Raw genomic sequence first — 19,940 nt, forward strand, 5'->3', positions numbered from 1 at the left:
GGGGGGCGTTCTGGTGTGCCCAGTCCAGGCCTCAGCAGTCTCCACCTGAGCTGAAGCCTGAGGGGAAGATGTCTGGACAGACCACCTCACATTTTCAGGGTGGGGTTTCCAGACCTCCATCAAGCTGCAGCCGATTCAGCCAAGGAAACACCAGATCTGCTCTGAGCTTTCTTTCAAAATAACTCCTGGCCTCCAATGCAAAGGTGTTAAACTATTGTGTGTGATGCAGCCATGTTTATTATATGTTTAACAGAAGGAGAATGAGTGAAGGTCACGAGTATTTGTGCTGTGGATTAAAATCATTTTCTGATATGGTTTCGAGTTCAAAGTCATGACTTTTTTTCTAATGATCAAGTTTCTCCTCTGCGGCTGTCTCTTGTTATTTATCAGGCATGAAAAATATAATATGTATATTTGAAATATGTGTGCAATACCTATAGATTAATATTACCTTATGTTAATTTGATTTCTGATAAATGTGATTATTTTCTTCATTAATTCTATTCTGTGATCAACACAATTTCCCTAACCCAACTTTTAGACCTGAATATTTCCTCTCTGCATGTTGTCCTGTTGTCTGCTGCAGTGCATGTGTTATAAAAGTTTAAAAAATGTTTTCTTTGAAATGTGTTCTTTACCACTCCAACACTTCATTTACCCCCCACGATCTCAGGAGGATGTGAGGGGGAACAAATATATATTTTTGAACTGATATGAAGGAAAGTTAAATTAAAATATTGTTAATTGAATAAAAAATAAATAATAAAGCTTCCTTGAAACTTTTTAATCTTTTTTTTGTTCTTTATATTTCTGTGAGGGGATTTTATATATATTTTATACTTATATTGGGGGAAGATCAATACAAATATTGTTAAATGAATAAAAATTAAATAATAATAAAAAAAAAAGCTTCATTTAATTTTTAGAAACTCATCCTCTCAGGGGCGGGTGTTTTACTTTGAAGCGCCCGACAGGAAGTCGCCCTCTTCCGTTTCTCTCCAGCTTGGCGGAAGTAGCCGAAGCAGCCCAGGAGACTTCGGCTCCGCTCGGAGAAACAGCAGCGGACTGTATGGTGGAGAACCGATTCTCCATTTTTACCTTTTTCTGGGGACCGGCTGTATGATTAAGCTACAATCTTCAATGAGTAAGCATATCCCAGTAAGTACCGTCTCTGTCCCGGCTGCCATTTTGTGTCCCGTCGGCCCCTCCGGCTCCGCTCGGAGCGCCACATCAGGACGCCGTCTTCCCCGGCCGGCCTTCCCGTTTGCGGCTGAAATCACGGCCTGCTCTGGAGGGGGATTAGCCGGGGACGTGGTCCAGAACCTCCGGGATCCGCCGGCTGGATGATAAACGGGCTGAACCGCGTTTAGTGGTGGGTTCTGTAGACCGACACGGAGCCTCGTCAGCGGGTTTCCCTCCGCCGGGTTAGCGGCCGGCTCGGATAGAAATCGACGCCTTTTTAAAGTAATCTAGATTTTAACACACCGCCTATTTTTCCTGGTGGTTTCCGTCCGGGGATGTCCGTGTCCGTCCGTCCGTCCCCACCCTCCCCTCCATCACCGCCGCCACCACCCCGACCACCCCGGGAGAGCGACGCCAGGTCCGGCCGCCTGTCGGCTCCAGCAGGCCTCTAACGGCCGATGATGGCGGCCGAGCTGCCGCCACACAAAGGACGCTTCACCGGCCTTTAAACACAAAACACACACACACACACACACAAATCCTCTTTGGAAACAGGCGGATCTGTGATAAAGTAAAATCCTTCAGGTTGGACACACACAGGAAGGTCAGCTTAGAGAGCAGCTGAAGGCCTCGTGGTGGACTCGGATTAGATCAAGTCTCTCTGGATTTTAATGCTGTTTCCATTTCAGATGATCACATTGTCTCCAACACTTAAAATATTAGATAAATAAACATTTCTGCTCACAGCAAACTGCTGATGATAAAGAACTATTAGTGTTTTGGGCTTAAAGAAAATATTCATCGATGTGAAACAGATGAAACACTAATTCAGTTATCTGACAGCCTTTTGTTTGCCTCTGAAGTATTTTTATGTAAACCGTAAATGCTGGTGGACTTTCAGGGAATCGAACCGTAGACTCCTACGGCAGGTGATGCCTTGCTCAACCGTGGTTGTGTTTTCAGAGTAGAAGGAGTTAACGTGAATAATAAAAATAGAATCACAGAGACTTGATTGTTTTATCGCCATTCTCGTGCTTTCTACCTTCTGTTGTGCTTCTGGCAGCATATGAAAGCACAAAAGCTGCCACAAACTCAAAAAGACACAGAAACAGGTTTTTTTTTTTCATGTTTGGTGAATTTTACTTCCTCTTTGACTGGTTCCTGTTTGTATAGTTGAATTTAAATGGAAGCTCAGAGCCGGTATTTCTGCATTTGCATGTCTCAAATGAAAACAATTTACAAATGTGATCTCAACTTTTGTAATATTTGAAACAGTGATGTTTTTTTTATGGTTATTTTATGTGTTTTTATTTATGATCTGTAGACGGTGTCATCTCTTTAACTGCTGAAATTATTCATGAAGTAAATGTATAAAAAAATTTTCTCTTGCGGCTTCTTGGGAATTAAAATATTTCTTGCTCGTTTAAAACAATTATGTTTTTCAGGGTAGCAACTTTCAGAGAGTATTAAATTGATCATATTTCACTGAATAGATAGTTTAGCTGTTAAAGCTAAACACATTGTTTCCTGTATTCCGGGAACAACTAGCTGGATGTTCTGCGCTCTTAAAATTGACATTAATGTCGGTGAAAAATGATAAATGTGAAACCAACGAAAAACAGAAACAAAAATGGTTTCTCACAGACAAAGTTCACCTTTATTGGCTGTTGCGTCTTTTTTTTTTTTTTTTTTTCCCCCACACAAAGAGCGTGTGATGTGTTTGAGGCCCCACAGTGTGTTTGGATTGTGTGTCTCTAAAAGCTGGTCCTTCTGTCTCCTGCAGCAGTTCTGTGGTGTTCTGGGTCACACATTTATGGAGTTTCTGAAGGGCAGTGGGGACTACTGCCAGGCTCAGCACGCCGCCTATGCAGACGAGTGAACGGCCAAACTCGCCATCGATCCGAAGCACTTGAGCCACAGGAGGGATCCCGGGAAGTTGGCAGGACCGGGACGCCTCCCAGAACCAGCGAAAACTCGGCCTGGATGGGGTAACTCCACCCGCTGCACACTGCCCTCGTCGGCTTCCGCCTGGCCAGAATCAAGGTGGAACCAGCCTTGTTTTTTCTTTTCCTCCTTTTCTTTTGTTTTATTCTGAAGGAGAGGGCTTTCAGTTACTTTTCCGATTGTCCGCCCTTTTTCGGCCAACCGCTCCCCAAATTTCCCCGTCTGCCTGTCGCAGCCTTCGTTCAGTTTCTTTTTCTTTTTTTTTGAAGCCTTGCCAACCTCAAAGAAGACCGGAGGATTTCAGTTTCTGGGAGCTTGTTGGCACGTTTGTGTTTGACATTCCCTCCGACTTTAACTAAGCGTTTACATCGGTGTTTTTACTCTGTGGAAGACTTTTGGGTTTCGTTATTGTTCAGATTTTACTTTTAAGTTGTCACAATGGCTCGTATGAACAGACCGGCCCCTGTGGAGATCACCTACAAAAACATGCGGTTCCTCATCACCCACAATCCCACCAACGCCACCCTGAACAAGTTCATTGAGGTGAGTCTCATCAAAAGAGGACGAAAACAACAAACATCAGAGCAAAATGCCAGAAATCTGTCACTTTCTCTGTCTTTGTGCTCACCAACACTTTGGTCCGTCCTCAACAGGAGCTGAAGAAATATGGAGTCACCACCGTAGTCAGAGTTTGTGAGGCCACCTATGATGCCACCCTGGTGGTGAAAGAGGGAATCCAGGTTCTGGTGAGTTCCAACCTACAAAACTGGCAAAGTTTATGAGTGCGGATGGATTTAATGTAAACAAAGTGTCCTCAGCTGTGAGTTCTCCTCCCCAACGTGCGTGGTCAGTTTTCATCCCGTTGTGTGATTTGGCTTCCCTCATTTCCCTCTTGCTCCTCCAGGATTGGCCATTCGATGATGGAGCTCCTCCCTCCAACCAGATTGTGGACGACTGGCTGAACCTGCTGAAGCTGAAGTTCAGGGAGGAGCCCGGCTGCTGCATAGCTGTCCACTGTGTGGCGGGACTGGGCAGGTGAGCCGGCAGGATTACAGTTCACACGTGATCCCTGTTAGGAAGAATTCAGCCAATCAAAGTGTCGCTTCCTTCTGTTGGTCCAGTCTCTGTCACAGAAACAGACAAGTGTCGAACTTGATCTGCTTTCCTCAGTCTAATTTGAATGCTCTTTAATTGATTAGGATTATTTAACATTTTTAAGCAATCTTTGCTGTTTTACTGTATAAAATTCAAAGCTCGTGACTAAAACATTGCTGTTGATGGCTCAGTTTGTTTAGTGATGTCAGAATTTGAAAATTAACAAATACAATGACACGAATGTCATACGTGGCATTTTTGTAAAACGGTTCCTGTGTTGGTTGTTGTGCTTGTTGTACATGACACATCACTCATGTTTTGTTTGTTTGGAATCAGTTCAATAGGACAACCTGTCAAACTGGTTCTGTTTCCATCTACATTTTAGAATCTTAGTTTTAGATCTGAGATTCAGGAACTATCTGGACTTTAAATAACTAGACAGTTTGGTGTGAAGCTGCTGTCTGCCATTAAAATAAGACTGATTATTTGATTGTATTGAGTCACAAATTTAAAGGTTGTGAATGAAGTTTTTCTGTGTTAAATTGAAGTCAGATGAATTTGAAGCCGGGAACGCTCTGAAATCTGTGACCTTCGGTAAGAAAAGCTGTTCTTGTTCCCTCCACAGAGCTCCTGTTCTGGTCGCACTCGCCTTGATCGAATGTGGGATGAAGTATGAAGACGCTGTCCAGTTCATTCGACAGTAAGTTCCCAGCAGGATGAAAACATTTCAGTGCCCACAGGTCAAACTGATGTGTGTTAACTACAATCTCAGTCAGATTAACATTTTCTCAGTATCTTTAGTATTTACGTCTGCTGACGCTTCACCTGTGACACATATTTTGGCCACGCCCCCTGTATTGGTTGGTCAGTCGTTGTGCGATCATCCGCCTGTGTTTCTTTGTATGTCTCTCAGAAACTGGACGACTTTGTTGTTGGTGAAGCATGCAGGGATGACTCAGACCTTTTTAAATAGCTCAGTTATCAGATGGTGAGATGAGTGAATCAGTGGAGGGGGTGTTTTAAGTCGGAGTCACTGAAATGTTTTCAGGTCCTGCATGTTATCTTTTGAAAAAGATAAAGAGATTTTCATTGACAATTTACGCAAATAGTGTGTCAGGCAATTTCCATATTTCATTCTGACAAATAACTGACAAATCAAAGTACTTTAATCACTTTGGGAAAATAATTAAAATCAAATCAAGGCCAGCTATCTTATCAACTAATCAGAGAATGTTTAGCGTTCATGCTTTCAGTCTTCGTGTCTGTCAGTCCTAAATTTAATGTGCGTGGCTAATAATGAAGTTGGATTCAGTACCAGTTTTGGGCACATTCAGCATGTTCAGCATCAAATGTTGCTCAATTACTTATGGCCAGCAGTGAAAAGAAGTTTTTTTTTTTTGTTTTTTTTTTCCTCTTAATTGAGTTAGCAGGCCAGCAACACTTGGCTGGATCAATCAGGAAACAACTCCTGAGACAAGCGTCGTCTTTATTGGTCAACTTAACTTCCTGTCGTCTCTTCCAGGAAGCGTCGGGGAGCGTTCAATAGCAAGCAGCTCTTCTACCTGGAGAAGTATCGTCCAAAGATGCGCCTGCGCTTCAAAGATTCAAACGGCCATCGCAATAACTGCTGCATCCAGTAGAGCCAAACATGAGCCACGCCAACCCCCCCCCACAAAAAAAAAAAAAAATATGGAGGAGTTCAATTCAACCTTGCTAGCTTATTATCTGGGAGGCTTTTTCGTGATGATCCAAATGTCCCTCTTCAGTTTAAAAAATCAAGTGTCAAGAAACGAAAAAATAAGTAAAAAAAAAAAAAAGAGTAAAAACGAGTTGTGTGAACCGGGATTAAAATGTTTCCTCGTCATGTGCCCGTTTATTAAGGAAAAAAAATGAGGAAGGGCAGCACTGAGTTGTGTATTGTTGTAAGATGTTGGAGTTAATTGTTTATTCTGCAAACGCATCCCAAAGATTTCAATTGGCCAGTGCGTTTCCATCGGCTGAGAATGTGCTGAGAAAAAGGAAAAAAAAAAAAAACAAACAAAATTTTTAATTTCCCGTCAGCAATTATCTCCCCTCATTTCTGTTTAAATTTTTTTTATTATTATTATTTCTTTAGGGTTCCGTTTCAAGACTGACTAGAAAGAGTTATGCCTTCCTTAAAATCAGATGGTTCATCCATAAATGCCTTACAATCGAAGTGGAACAAAGGCAATCGAGGCGGGAGTCGTCTCCTGCTGGCATTTGGAAGAGGTGTTTCATTTTTCTACTCGGAACAAAAGACAAACAAACAAACAAAAAAAAAAAGAAATAGTTGCCTTTGTCTTGTGCAGGAAGTCTTACACACACTTATGCCCTTTCAGTAACTATTTTTTAATATAAAATGCTTAATTGTTGCAATATTTGTCAATTGAAAGTCTAGGAACTCAAACCTTTTTCTTTTATCTATCAAACCTTCTGTTTACTAATTAACTGCCATATCCAAAATGTGATTTTTATTTTGTTTTTATTTTATTATTTTATTTTTTTGTGCTTCAAACTGGACTTCCAACGTCTGCGATATTTTGTATGCCTTTTTATTTGATGTCCGTAACTTAAGACTTGGATACTTGATGATTTTATGTATTTGAAAATGTGTACTATTATTATTAGGTTGGCTATTTATACTATCAATGGATGTGTGATTTAGTACCGTGAGCGACAAAGTTGTACCTGTTCACCAACTTGTGAGAGTACATTAAATGATACACTGAAAAAAAAAAAAGTGCGTAAAATGAGTCGTTATTTTAAATGTTAGTGAATTCTTATCGTAGTTTCTAAATACTTGACTGCAAAAAGTTTCAAGAAATAAGAATCACCTAATAAAACAGGCTTCCTTTTCATAAAACTAAAATGTTTTTAAAGATTAAAGATTTTTAGATAGTGAAGAAAAATATTTAGATTTATTTTCAAAATACAACGCAGATAATCTGAATTCCAACAAAGATAAAAGATGTAAAGATGTAAAATAAGGAAATATTCTGTGGATCTGCAGCGGCTCATTTTTAAGGGAAACTAACTGAATATTTGTCCAATTTCTGAACTTCAGGGCAATTTTAACGTATTTAGGCTTCACTGGAGTTTAATCTGCTCTGTTTGTGAATCCTCATCACAGATTTTTGTATATTTATTTTTTTTTTAAGCTGGTCTAGTTTAAAGTTCAGATAACGAGGCGGAAGTGCTTCAGAGTTTGAGACAGGACAGGAATCTTGCGGAATAAGTAATCTGTTTTTCCTGACCGCTGATGTTCGCCCCCTGTGATCGCTCACTCACCTGCTCTGGCGTTGGATTCAGCTGGACCTTTTTTCTTCTGGAAAAGTCTGGAACTGTCTTCTGAATTCAATCCAACGCAGCTGTTGACGTGGCTTCGGTTGGACTTTGTCTCTTTTAATGAACACCAAACTTCTGATCTGTTCAGTTTATTGAGATTAAACCTGACGCCACAAGAGGCTGTAAAAGCTTTCAGGAAGTAAAGAGTTCAGCCTTTAATATAAAATTCTAATAAATTTAAGTCTAATTGAAACAAAACATGAATTGATGCAAAATTAAGCCACCTTCAGATAAAGTCTGGACTTTTTCCGCCTGTCAGTTCAATTTGGGTACTAAATATGTAGAAAGGTGAAAACCAAAATAGTTAAACTTCGTCTTCACACAGCAGGATTGTTTCACATAGGAGGAAAAATATCTTATAGCTGTTCAGTCCTGTCAGTTTTGTCCATACAAAACATGCAAGAGGTTATCAAAATGAGTTTATTTCCTCCTTTGTACAACTTGAAGATGTCGCGTCAAACCTCGATATAATAAATAAGAAGTCATATAAAACTGCCAGAGAGCTCTTCACACATCGCCGACCGCCGATCACAGAAACAGCAGTCGACATGACAGAAATCATCACACATATCCTACATTTAGAGGAAAAGGCACAGGAGGGGAAAGACAACAAAGATACTCCCAAACAAACGTACCTTATCCAACAGTATAATTTGCATATTGACACATTTACATAAACATAACAGAGAAACGTTTTTTTGCTGTTTTGTGAATTTGGGGCAGGCGAGTTTTTAATTTCTTAAAAAACTGGACGACTTTTAATTTGAAAGCACAGAAACTGAGGTAAATGAAGGTTTTGACATAAAAGCTGATGAGTGTTGGTTGGTGTCCGCCTTCACATCCGTCACCACGGACATGGCTTCAATGGAAAAAACAATCGAGTTCCAAATGAGCGGATAAACCCCCGCCCCCCCCTCCCCCAAAAAACGAAGAAAAGACAAAGACAGACCCAGATGGTCTAAACTCTCCTGGTTTCTCCTCCAGTCTCTCAGTTCTCCTCCAGTTCAGCTCACATCTCACTGGGGCCCTTCATGCTGGAGTCCTTCGCCGAAACCGGCGACGCCACCATTGGCAGGACGCACTGTGACGACTCACAGTACCCGTTCAGACCGGCCGGACCGGGAGGACCGGGAACGCCGGGAATACCAGGAGCACCGCGGGGCCCCCTCTCTCCATCACGGCCATCTTTCCCGTAAGCCGGTCGGCCCGGGTCACCTGAGAGACATTTATTTAAGACATATCTGAAATAAGAAACCTGCTCCGGTCTGTGAGGACATTGTCCAAAAATCCGGCGCCTCATTCCTTTACCTGGGAGGCCGGGGGCACCTGGTGATCCTTTGGGTCCTCTCGCTGTGGGTCCTCTGTCTCCTCGGTCCCCCTGGTCACCTGCAGGGACGAGACACATAATTGAAGTTTCTATTTTTGACCAGAGTTCACAGCTCATCTCTTCCCTCATTAAAATGAAGGTGGACTTGGCCGGGCGCTGAGGGAACGTCACGAGTAAAAAAAAAAAAACCCTAACAAACCAATTTGATAACATGAAGGCGTGCGTTTTCTCGGATCGCCACGTTAGCAAGCCTTTTTCTGGACAGTTGCTGTGCTTCCATCAGCCAGTCCGGCCTCGTGGGTCTCACCTTTGGGTCCCTTGCGGCCAATCAGACCGGGCGGACCTTTCAGTCCGGGTAGTCCTCGTGATCCCGTGTGTCCGGGGAAACCGTTCTCCCCAGCAGGGCCTGGAGGTCCAGGTGGGCCGGGGGGACCGGGCAGTCCGGAGATACCTGACTCAGGTCTGCTCAGGCTGGCTGCTAGCTGGGCCAGCTGCTCTGTGACAACAAAGTTCAGAGTTGTGTTTTAGTCCGCATCTCTCTGTCGTGTCATCTCAAAGTCGAAATCACAGATCGTTTCTGAGATTACTCTGTGGAGATGACCACAGAAAAAACCTTTCTATGTCTGAAGGTTCTTGAAATGGAAGTGTGAAACCTGAAGTGGACAAATGAAGATGACAAACACTTACCTTGCATTACTCTCATGCAGACCTGTTTGATGTGAGTGTCTGTTGGTGATTTTCCCTGTACAAACAGATTATTGACGCCGATAAGTCATTTGTTCTTCCTGGTTCATTTCTGGGCAAATATCCTGCGTTATTTTCCCCTGAGGTGAAGACTCAGCACAGAAAATCTATGAAACACATTTTTGTTCTGTACTTCCTGTTCAACTGAGGTAAAAACCCAAATGTTTTAGGATTTGGAACATCTCTTTTTCTTTTGTCAGTATGTAAATTAGAGAATCGGTTTTTCAAAATGGTGACAGCTGTAGTCAGAGATAAGACGTCTCACCGCTGGGCCCTGCGCTCCGGGGAGGCCCGGTATTCCCATGTCGCCCTGCATGCCTCGTGGGCCGACTTGGCCCGCCTTGCCCTCTTTGCCCTGCTGCCCCCGGCCGCCCTCAGGTCCTTTATTTCCAGTCTCTCCTGGGGGGCCAGTCTGTGAGTGTCAGTAAGAGATGACTGTTAAAACTGTCGGTGTTGATATATAAAAAAAAAAACTCTTTGAAAAGAGGTGATTTTTGTTTTTTTTCAGGAGAATGAAAAAAGCCTGTCGGAGCTTCCAAAGGATTCTTTCATTTAACTGAAATACTGAAGGCAAAGCTCAAATGGGCCAGTTGTTGTGACGTGAACGCACCGATCCTTTCTCTCCTGCTTCTCCTTGTTCTCCCTGGAAGAGAAAACAGACATAAAATATAAAAACATCAAACGCTCCAGAGTTTGTGGAAAATATGATGACACTGTGGAATAAAACACCAGCTCCACCATTTTCATTTCATCTAAAGGTTAAATAGAAATGAATGAGGAAAGAGAAGTGCTCACTCACCAAGTCTCCTCTTTCCCCCGGAGTTCCCTCAGCGCCTGGAGATCCCTGAAGTAAACGCACAACAAAAGTTTGACACTTGATGCACTTAAACGCAACACTCAGTAATCTGTTGGACCAATTCAAAATGTCTGCATGTAACGTTGAAACTGATGGCACAAACCTGGTCTCCCTTCGGCCCATCGAGGCCAACTCCACCCTGGAAAACAGCACAATTCATAATTCAGAATGTTTGAAGCTATTTAATATAAAACAACTGTCACTATTTTATTCTGGAACAGAGCAAATGACTGATCTTTGGCCGTGTTTCTCCTCAATATGAGGGCTTCCCCGCATCGGGTTGAACAAAGCAGATTTTGGAAGTTGATAAATTTTATTCCTCAAAGGACGAAATCCTCCTGATCCATGTTGGCAGCGCCACAAAAATTTCAAAATGTCGGTTTTTCAGGCTTTCAGGGGTTTAAGTGGGGTTTAAATTGGATCTAAAACGAGTTAACTCCACCGATCTATTGATCCAAAGAATTGACGACACTGGCAGCAAACGGGACGTTTGACACGAGAATGGTGAGACACGATTGAGTGAAGGTGACCTCGGCTGCGTTCAGCTGCATTCACTGTCAGTTTTATGGCTGCTGCTTTTTCTGTTGCGTGACTGAATGCCGGATTCATCACGTCTTACCCGGTCTCCTTTCTGGCCACGATAACCAGCCGGGCCTGGAAGTCCTGGCAGTCCTGGATCACCTCTGCCTCCCTGTTCAAACACACACACACACACACAAACTGTTAAATATACACACTCACATGGACACCCAGAGTCACAACACAAGACCAACTGTGTGACGTTAACCGCATCGACAGAAAAATGAAAAACATTTCCAGCTTGACAGGGACTGAGCTGGAGCTGGAAGGTCCTGAAGACCCCACAAACCATCTGACAGTCCACCCCCGCCCCATAAAATGTCTCTGGGCACATGTGGGTACTGATGGCTTTGTACAGTGAGCAGACCAGTTTGAGGCATTCCTGCAGAACAGAGAGCTCTTTCAGTTCTCTCAGCTTCTTTTCCTGACCAGATTCCCCCCCGAGCTGCAGAAAAACCCCTTGGGCTTCGAGATTTCTGTAACAAGAGGCCATTCATGCCCGCTCACCGGCGGATTACAGGCTGAACCACAGGGACAGAAGTTCATAAAGGCCTTCCTCTTTCCAATAAAAGCACAGTACCAGGTTTCAGTTCCCTGACAGAGCAGAAGGTTTACCTTGGTGAACAGTCCTCGTGTTGGGGGTCGGACACCGATTTCAGCGCACTGACCTTTTTGTTTGACAGAGTCCAGCTTTTCCAGCAGCACTGAACAGCTCTGATCTCAACAGAAAGGTTCAGCTGGCACTTCGCCCGAGACGCTCAATGCCATCTTGGAGATTTTTTGAATTCTTCACCGCTTTCAACGGTTTTAATATTTTATGCTTGGTTGAATTCCTTTCATCTGGATGCTTTTGTTCACCCTTTCTCTGCCACCATCTGGTTGTTCTCTTGGATTCAATTAGTTCGCTCATCCTAAAAGTCTCTTTTCCTGCCAACAAGATGTCTCAGACACTCCCGACACTTTGAGGACACATACAGCTAGTGATAATATTCAATTCTTTCACAGTTGGTCTGAACTATTTGGTCTTTTGCCAAATTCTGAATTATGAAGGTTTATAGATGAAACATTTACTGGTCTGCCCAACTTTTACTCTGTCAGGTCTTACTCTGGCTCCTGGTGATCCTAGAGGCCCCTCAGGTCCCCTTTCTCCTCGTTCACCCTAAACACGAGAAAGAAAACTTTAAATTTAAGTTAAAAAAACACACACAAATGATTGCTTTTATATATCCAAATGCAACACAGAGAAATAGTTCTAATCTAGGAAAGCTTTATAATCTTAACATTTGCTGAGCATTGCCTGCTTTAATATCGACATCTCCACTCAACTGAAGCTTCAGATGTGTTACAGGATCTGAAATAAATGCTGAACTTTTGTTATGGTTGTGGTTGTTCTTGTTGAAAAAATGGACAGTATAGGCGATGGGAGCTCACTCCACCTACAATTCTGCATCTTCTTATTAGCTTCCAAACATTAACCAGAGTTACTTCGGCGTGAAAAGATAAATATTCTGCCTTATCATGTTAGTTTATAAATCTGATGGCTGTAATTTTGTAAACTGACGCCAAAGAGCTGAAGCCTGAAGTCTCAGCTGAAGAGCTGAGGATGCTAACATGGAAATGATCTCAGAGACTCACTGGTCCTCCTCTGGGTCCAACAGGTCCGACCTCTCCCTGCTCACCGCGCTCGCCCTGAAAACACACGAGACAAGCACAATTTTCCCAACAAGTTTTCAAAGACAGCATTATCGATTTTCCGGTTGTTCAATGTAAAACAATTCGTTGGGCTTCACACTTACTTGTTTACCTGGAGAACCCATCAGTCCCACCACACCTGGATCACCTGTGACGCCCTGGTGACAAAAACAACAACAATATAAGTTTATTAGTAAAACCACTGTCGAGATGTGGCTTTCAGGGGCAGTGGTAGCTTTCAATGAATTCTTAAATGTTGTCGTACCTTCGAACCACTGTGTCCTTTTTGGCCATAGGTGCCTGGTAACCCCTGCATGAAGATGATGGTATCAAGCATCAATACCTGAGCTCAAAAAAGGAGAATTTGACAGACTGATTGAGGGACGAGTTGGCCGGAGGTCACTTACAGGAAGTCCCTGTGGGCCAGCGTCACCCGGAGCCCCACTTTTCCCTGGAAGACCCTAAAAGCAACAGAAAGAATTAAACAGGACAAGAGCACAGGTTCTGCTTTCAGGCTTTCCAACTAATAAAACACTTCCAAGTACTGTTTTCCAGCAACAAGAACTTTAGTCATAAGTCACCTTAGATCCCGGAAGCCCAGGTATTCCCTCACGACCATCCGGACCAGGTAGACCCTTCGGACAATAACGCTGGTTACATACAATACTACACACATTTAAATGGAGCCGGTATATGAGTCACTGTGTAGAACAGAGAAGAAGGCTGAGAGGGTTTATTATCATTAGGATGTTGGACTTAGTGTAAAATGTTATGGCAGGAGGTAGGAAGGTGGATTTGTTGTTTAGTTAATTGCGGCTTTATTCCGATGAAACAGTGCTCACAGCTTCTCCTTTAGGCCCTGGTAGTCCTCTGATTCCTTGTGAACCTCGGTCTCCCTGCAAAGGAGGAAACACATGAAAATGATAGCTTGTTAAATTAAGAGTTGTCAGAAAGATTTTCCATTTGGATTTTGTTGTTGAGTTTGTTGGGGATACACACTGTGTAAAGGGGTGTGTTGTGAGCTGTGGGTCTGATTTGTGTTTGGGATCTTACCAGCACTCCTCTCGGCCCGGTCTCGCCTATGGCTCCTCTTTGGCCCGGATCACCCTAAAAAACGTAATCAGCTTCAGTTCAGTCACTCTCTCTTATATTTGAATTAATCGAGGGGATGATAAATTGGAGACTCACTGGTTCTCCTTGGCCTCCCCGAGGACCCACATCGCCTGGCTTTCCTCGAGGTCCCTGTTTGGAGGAACATTGAGTAGTTGTTGCCATTATAAGTACAACAATTCATCCAGTCAATCAAATCATCTGACTGTGTACCTAAAAATATAGATGTTTCTTGTGGACAAGGTACCGAAGAGACGGTCAGGAACTTTTATCAGCTTTTATTTTCTCATTTCTTTGGTAACGCTTTAAGACACCTTGTGTCTCCTGATGTAAAATGATTGTGTGTTCTGTGCTCAAACATGAAGTGTGTTATGAGTGTGTCCATTAACGTCTTACCCTGTCCCCTTTGGAGCCCACTATTCCTGGGAGGCCTCTTGGTCCACCGGGGCCCTAAAATCACTCAGCGGACAGAGGAAGAGAGACAGAAACGTCCCATGTTAACATGTTTGACTGAGTGTTGAGAGCTCTGTGTGTGTGAGGAGATCTTTTACTGGTAGTCCTTGAGCTCCGACTTCCCCCGTCAGACCTTGGTCACCTTCATCTCCCTGAAACCAAACGTGCCCCGGTTATGTCAGAGTACAATTTCTACAGCCATCTTTTCTTTTTCTTTCTCCACCTATTAAAAACTAAGTCTTTAGCATGATGTTACCTTGTGTCCTTGTCTTCCAGGCTCACCTGATTCACCCTTTGCCCCTTTGTGCCCCTACAGGCAGGAACAAAACCTTATAATTTGTCAAATTAATTTAAATGTATTTTAAAGAATGGTGCAGGTAAATTATGCCCAACTTACCTTCATGCCAGGGAGACCAGAGTGTCCGTTCAGACCAGAGGGACAGGCGTTGGGACACTGAAAAACACAACAGCCTATTTGAGGTCATGGAAGAGCCCTGCCACCTGGGGGCTCCACTGACAGTGACGCCAAAGCCACCAGGAAAGAGCAGCAAGAGAACCAATACCTGTTCACTGTCGATTCTATTATCCAATACGTTATTTCCAAAGAGTGTGCTCCATTTTTAGTAAGAAATGTGGGAAATATGAATCTGAAATCAGACAGTAAAAACATTGAAAAGGTTCGCTGCGATCAAACTTACCAGGTCCTCGCCCTGATAGACAGCTGGAGGTCCCTGAAGAGGAAAAACACAGGACATTACAATTATCATCACCCAAACTCTCACCGCAGCTCCCTGAAAGATTAAAGTCAGGTTTCCTCATTTCCTCTGAGATCAGTTTGCTGTAGAGACAGGATGATATTTACCCGAGCCCCAGCAGGACCAGCAGCACCAACTTGACCTCTTTTGCCTCTTGCTCCCTGTGAGAAATACACAATTTCCTTCATTAACTTCCACCTGAGAAAACTTAAAACAAATGCAGCGCCAACATTTTTAAATGTTTAAATACATTTGATGGATGAAAATACTAACAGGGGCTCCAACTTTGCCCAGTTCGCCTGGAAGTCCGTCTGTTCCAGGAATACCCTGTAAAAAAAAAAAAAAAAGAGTTGTCAGTAAAGTTAGTTAGTTTCACACTCCACTGACTGTTTCCTGTGATCCTCATAAAAATAAAAGTCAAAAATAAAAAGACTCATTCTGCAGATGTAAAGGTGTACTGGGGGTGTGGTCAATGTGCTCTGACATCATCAGTGGGCGTGCCCATAGACCTTTTTTAGTTTATGTGGTTATTTATGTATTTGGCTCGTGAAATGTTTGTTAACATTTATTAACATATCACTTCATTCATTCATTAAAAAAGTATTACTCCTGAACATAATCTAACAGGAATCACATTATTACACGTCCAAACAAAATAAGTAGATTTGCTGATACAGTTTGGTTGTTTTCCAGGAGAGACACCACAAGGCTGACATGCATCTTTAATGCCTCACAGTAAAAGTTTGTTTCTAATTGTTTTTTGATACTACTCAGCGATGCAGCGCTGCATTTGTTGTGTTTATCGTCCTATTCTAACCCGAGCTAAGATCAAATTTTATCATAATACTGAAGATACTCACGTCAAGCCCCTCAGGTCCCACGCCCTGCAACAGAGAAAACATGGACTGACTGGTGAGCAGAAGCCCGGACAGATCGATGTAGAGAAGACTATATATTATAGAACCAGATATTGAAACTCATGCTTGCTGGAGAAAGTTGTCAAAATAATCCGAAATAAATCTTTCGAACGTTAAAAAAACTGGTCCCTGTGGGTGTAGCACAGCAGGGCTTTGTAACTTAAAGAGCAGATCGGTGCTCAGTGCTCAGATCATCTGGACTTACAGGCTCTCCAATCGGTCCACGTGCCCCTGGATCCCCCTGAAAACAAAGAGAGTGCAGGGAAATGAATATCTATCACTATGAATCCAAGTCTGTGACTCAGAATTTAGATTTAATGAAGATTCAGCTTCAGGAAACAATTTCGCAACTGGCAGTAAGATATGGTGAACTTACTTTAGCCCCCTTTGGGCCCACTGGGCCTGGATCCCCAGGAGGTCCAACAGGCCCCTATAGGGATGACAAAAAACACAAATTACCCACAATGTCATGAAGCCGGTCTTTTCTTTCAACGGAAAATGAATCAAAATATGTTCAAACTGTTTTATAGTTTACTGAACAGATTTAATTGTATGTATTATATAAATAATACATACAAATACAAATAATTTATCGTACGATTTCACCGTCATTCGCTGATGAAAACCACGGTAAATTAGCATTTAACACACTACACAACTTTTTTTACATCACATCTAAACCCAGAGCTGAAGAAGCATCATCCTGATCTGCAGTCCATACATCGCAGCTTTTAATTTGGTCTTTATGCCAAACTTCGCCCACAGACTCTCTAAGCTTGCGTCCATCTTTGAAGACTCGTCAGAAGGGGTGTGCGGCCGAAGCTCCTCCTTACTTGCCTCCTCTATAAATAACTCTCAGACCATGAAAGGTGAGGGGATCATTCATTCATTCATCTTCTTCCTCTGATCCGTTTCCGGGTCACGGAGGGTTCTGGAGCCAATCCCAGCTCACACTGGGCGAAGGGCGGGGTCACCCTGGACAGTTCTGCAGTCCATCACAGAGACAGACAGAGACCAACAACCACTCAGACCTACGCACAATTTAGGGTCACCAGTTAACACAAACATGATGTCTTTGGACGGTGGGAGGAATAGAACCCACAACCTTCTTGTTGTGGAGCCACTATGCCGCCGTGCTGCCTGTGACGGGAATCAGCTGCACCAAATAGCAGATATTCAGTCAGTGACCAGAGTAGATTACATCTGTCCCATGAAGGTAGAAACCCAAAGGGGGAATTTTCCACCTCAAGGCATGCACGAATCATCTGTTCTTCAACATGCTCTTCAGTTTCTCAAAGAATGATTGTGCAAACTGGGTCTAAATCTAAAATCTTGGTGTACTTGAAAGGTTTTCACTATTTCAGTCCACTTGAAACCTTGAATCTGCCCGACAGCACACACTGAGTCCATTCTGTGCCGCCTTTCCCAGCATACATTTCTCTCCTGTCAGCCTTCTCTGGGTAGCCGATCCCCCCGCGCAGCCCTCCATCTCACACAAAAAGAGCCCTGTTTCTGTCAGGAAGCTACTTGAGACTCCCTTAAATAGTCCGATTGATTTTTTTCAGGGAATGTTTTTTTTTTCCTCCTCCACACTTTTCTTCAGCGGTGGGCCAAGACAAACTGCAGCTGAATGTCTGAAGTCCTCCAGCTCAGATCTTACACAGATTCAATACATCCTCTCTTTGGAGAGTTTAACCAGCAGGACTTTCATCGGCTGGATTACAGCAGCTGTTGGATCCAAAGCTCTTTAATAATGATGGCTGCAGCTGTATAGTCTCTCTCATTGGTCAACACTCAACCAGTCCAAACCAAAGCCCGCCCGTTTGTTAATCTCAATTATTTCGAAGTGTTGTGTCACTTACATCTGCTCCTGGGAGGCCTGAAGCTCCAGGAGCTCCATCTCTGCCGTTATCGCCATCAGGACCCTGGAAGCAGAAGTTCAGGTTCAGGTCTCATCACCTCCACAATGTTAACTGCTGATCTATCATCTGATTTCGTGCGGATTAAAAGTTAACTCACTGGTTCACCATTCACTGTGGAGTCGTCTCCTCTGTCGCCCTGCATTTGTTAGCAATTAGCATGTGAACATAAACAGACATTTTTATCCGTGCAAATGTGACACATATTTGAGCTGATCAAAGTGGGTTATCACATTTGCACATGTTAAGCTTGAAATTCTTCAGTTTCATTCAAACATAAGCGAGAAAGAAGCTTCTTTTCAGTCACACTTGAGTTTATCACCACAATGAACTTGAACGTATTGAGGATGAAGTTGTTCACACGTCATTGTTGAAAAAGCTCCAAACCAATGAAAACCTGCTTCACTGTTCTCTGAGCTGATTAACCCAGAAAGGAACTGAACCAACTGAATCCAACTGAATCAACTTCTGAAATCTCAACTCTGTGACAGAATAAGACACAAAACGTCAACTTACATCAATGCCGTCCACTCCGGGAACACCGGCTACTCCGGGTGGCCCCAAGGGGCCTCTGGGACCAACTGGGCCCCTCTGTGACAGAGAGAAAGAAAAATAAATCCAAAAATCAGTCTTCAGTTTGCTTTTTTTCCATCCGAACTTAATCTGTAAATATCATCCAGTGCTGCTGCTGGTGGTTTTAGTGTGAAGGGCAGCTCACACAGAGTCTCATTGTTTGGTGGACGTGAGGGGAAAGGTCGTGAAACTCAACCTGGTTCCCCATTAGAGTCCCATTATATTGCCTAAGTAACTGCATGTGTTCAGATTACTGCTGCTCTGCGGAGCTTATTGGTGCCAGGTGTACACACTGAGATGAAAAATAAGTCTTGTATAAATAATACAGCTTTTTATAGCACACACTTTCTCTTTAAATTCACCCAGTCTTAACATTTACATACCTCGTATTGATTCTGTTCAAGACTCACACAGCAATGGTGTTTAAAAACAACAAATAAAATGATTACCCTGACATAGTAAGCAGGATATTCAGCTTAAAAAAGAAACTTGTATGAAGGAAAATTTTAAAACTAATTAGAGCATGTAAAAACATTCAGCATAATTAGTGTTTTAATCAATTATTAAAGTATCAGCTTAGTTCTGTGCAGACAGCATGAAATAGAAAACATGCTGAATAACAAAGATATAATGGACTCCAAGAGGAGTCTAACATATGAGACCAAAAGGGTGCAAGTGTGATGTTTAGGTAAGATGTAAAGTTTCTTTTAGGCATCACAGAGATGCTTAAAATCCATTTATTTATATCAATAAAAAAAATTGCAGACCACAAAGTTGAATGATGTCTCTATAAACACATCACCGAGACCTTGATGTTTTTATTTCAAGCAGATGAAGGGCTGAAAAGAAGGAGCGTCTGCTTCTCACCTGAGCTGAGCAAATCAGCACGATTTGCAGTAAAAACACCACCAAAGACTTCCGACAGATCCCGGAGAGTTCCATGGTCTTCCCAGGACAAGATGGGCTCACGGATGGTCCACCTGTCAGTCTCCCCCCGACTGAAACCCCACTGCCTGCTGGAAGGGGAGGATTTTCAGAAAGTCCTAATTATTCATGAGACGCCGAAGCTGAGCTGGCTGGAGGAGGAGGAGGAAGGTTTCTCTGCACAGACAGGGTGGGGTGTACTTAACGTTACTCTAGGTTTAAAGCTTAAAGCACAGTGAATGTTCAGCACAACACAAAATGTCTGCTATCGATCTTTTGACTTTCATACATGCATATTTTTGCATGTTCAATGTTGGATAAAAATCCACCACACAATTCAACACAGAAAGTCCAACTTATCAGTAATACTCATTTGCTGGCTTGCCACACTTCGCTGCTCATGCTGGTGTTGGCACAGGATGTTGAAGTAGAGTGATATTGACCTGCGGATGGGTGTGTGTTGCTGGCTGTGCAGAGACAGAAAAAAAAAAAGAACACTTTCTC

At 42.9% G+C, this 19,940-nt stretch overlaps 2 protein-coding genes across 3 annotated transcripts; one reads left to right on the forward strand and one right to left on the reverse strand.

Moving 5' to 3' along the window:
- Positions 1–1,019: 1,019 nt before the first annotated feature.
- ptp4a1 (protein tyrosine phosphatase 4A1) lies at positions 1,020–6,529 on the forward strand. Of its 2 annotated transcripts, none has more exons than XM_029508855.1 (6): positions 1,020–1,158; positions 2,966–3,669; positions 3,780–3,872; positions 4,031–4,161; positions 4,847–4,921; positions 5,744–6,529. In XM_029508855.1, exons 2-6 carry the CDS (start codon positions 3,565–3,567, stop codon positions 5,859–5,861), a joined length of 522 nt encoding a protein of 173 aa, XP_029364715.1. In that variant the 5' UTR covers positions 1,020–1,158; positions 2,966–3,564; the 3' UTR covers positions 5,862–6,529. The 2 variants fall into 2 exon arrangements, with proteins under 2 accessions (XP_029364715.1, XP_029364725.1); XM_029508865.1 differs by lacking the exon at positions 1,020–1,158 and adding an exon at positions 1,223–1,372.
- A 1,184-nt stretch (positions 6,530–7,713) lies between these two features.
- On the reverse strand, positions 7,714–19,505 carry col9a1a (collagen, type IX, alpha 1a). The gene is made up of 32 exons (XM_029503687.1): positions 19,380–19,505; positions 18,456–18,530; positions 18,040–18,078; positions 17,883–17,945; positions 16,397–16,450; positions 16,226–16,261; positions 15,964–15,987; positions 15,377–15,430; positions 15,211–15,264; positions 15,047–15,079; positions 14,746–14,802; positions 14,605–14,658; positions 14,447–14,500; positions 14,292–14,345; positions 13,974–14,027; positions 13,839–13,892; positions 13,628–13,681; positions 13,367–13,420; positions 13,193–13,246; positions 13,051–13,095; positions 12,890–12,943; positions 12,729–12,782; positions 12,199–12,252; positions 11,134–11,205; positions 10,618–10,653; positions 10,458–10,502; positions 10,269–10,301; positions 9,924–10,070; positions 9,602–9,656; positions 9,222–9,410; positions 8,896–8,973; positions 7,714–8,802 (listed from the first exon to the last, which is right to left on the reverse strand). Exons 1-32 carry the CDS (start codon positions 19,452–19,454, stop codon positions 8,597–8,599), a joined length of 2,064 nt encoding a protein of 687 aa, XP_029359547.1. The 5' UTR covers positions 19,455–19,505; the 3' UTR covers positions 7,714–8,596.
- Between the last annotated feature and the right edge of the window lie 435 nt (positions 19,506–19,940).

This window comes from Echeneis naucrates, chromosome 1 (assembly GCF_900963305.1).
Source record: "Echeneis naucrates chromosome 1, fEcheNa1.1, whole genome shotgun sequence".
Taxonomy (NCBI): Eukaryota; Metazoa; Chordata; class Actinopteri; order Carangiformes; family Echeneidae; genus Echeneis; species Echeneis naucrates.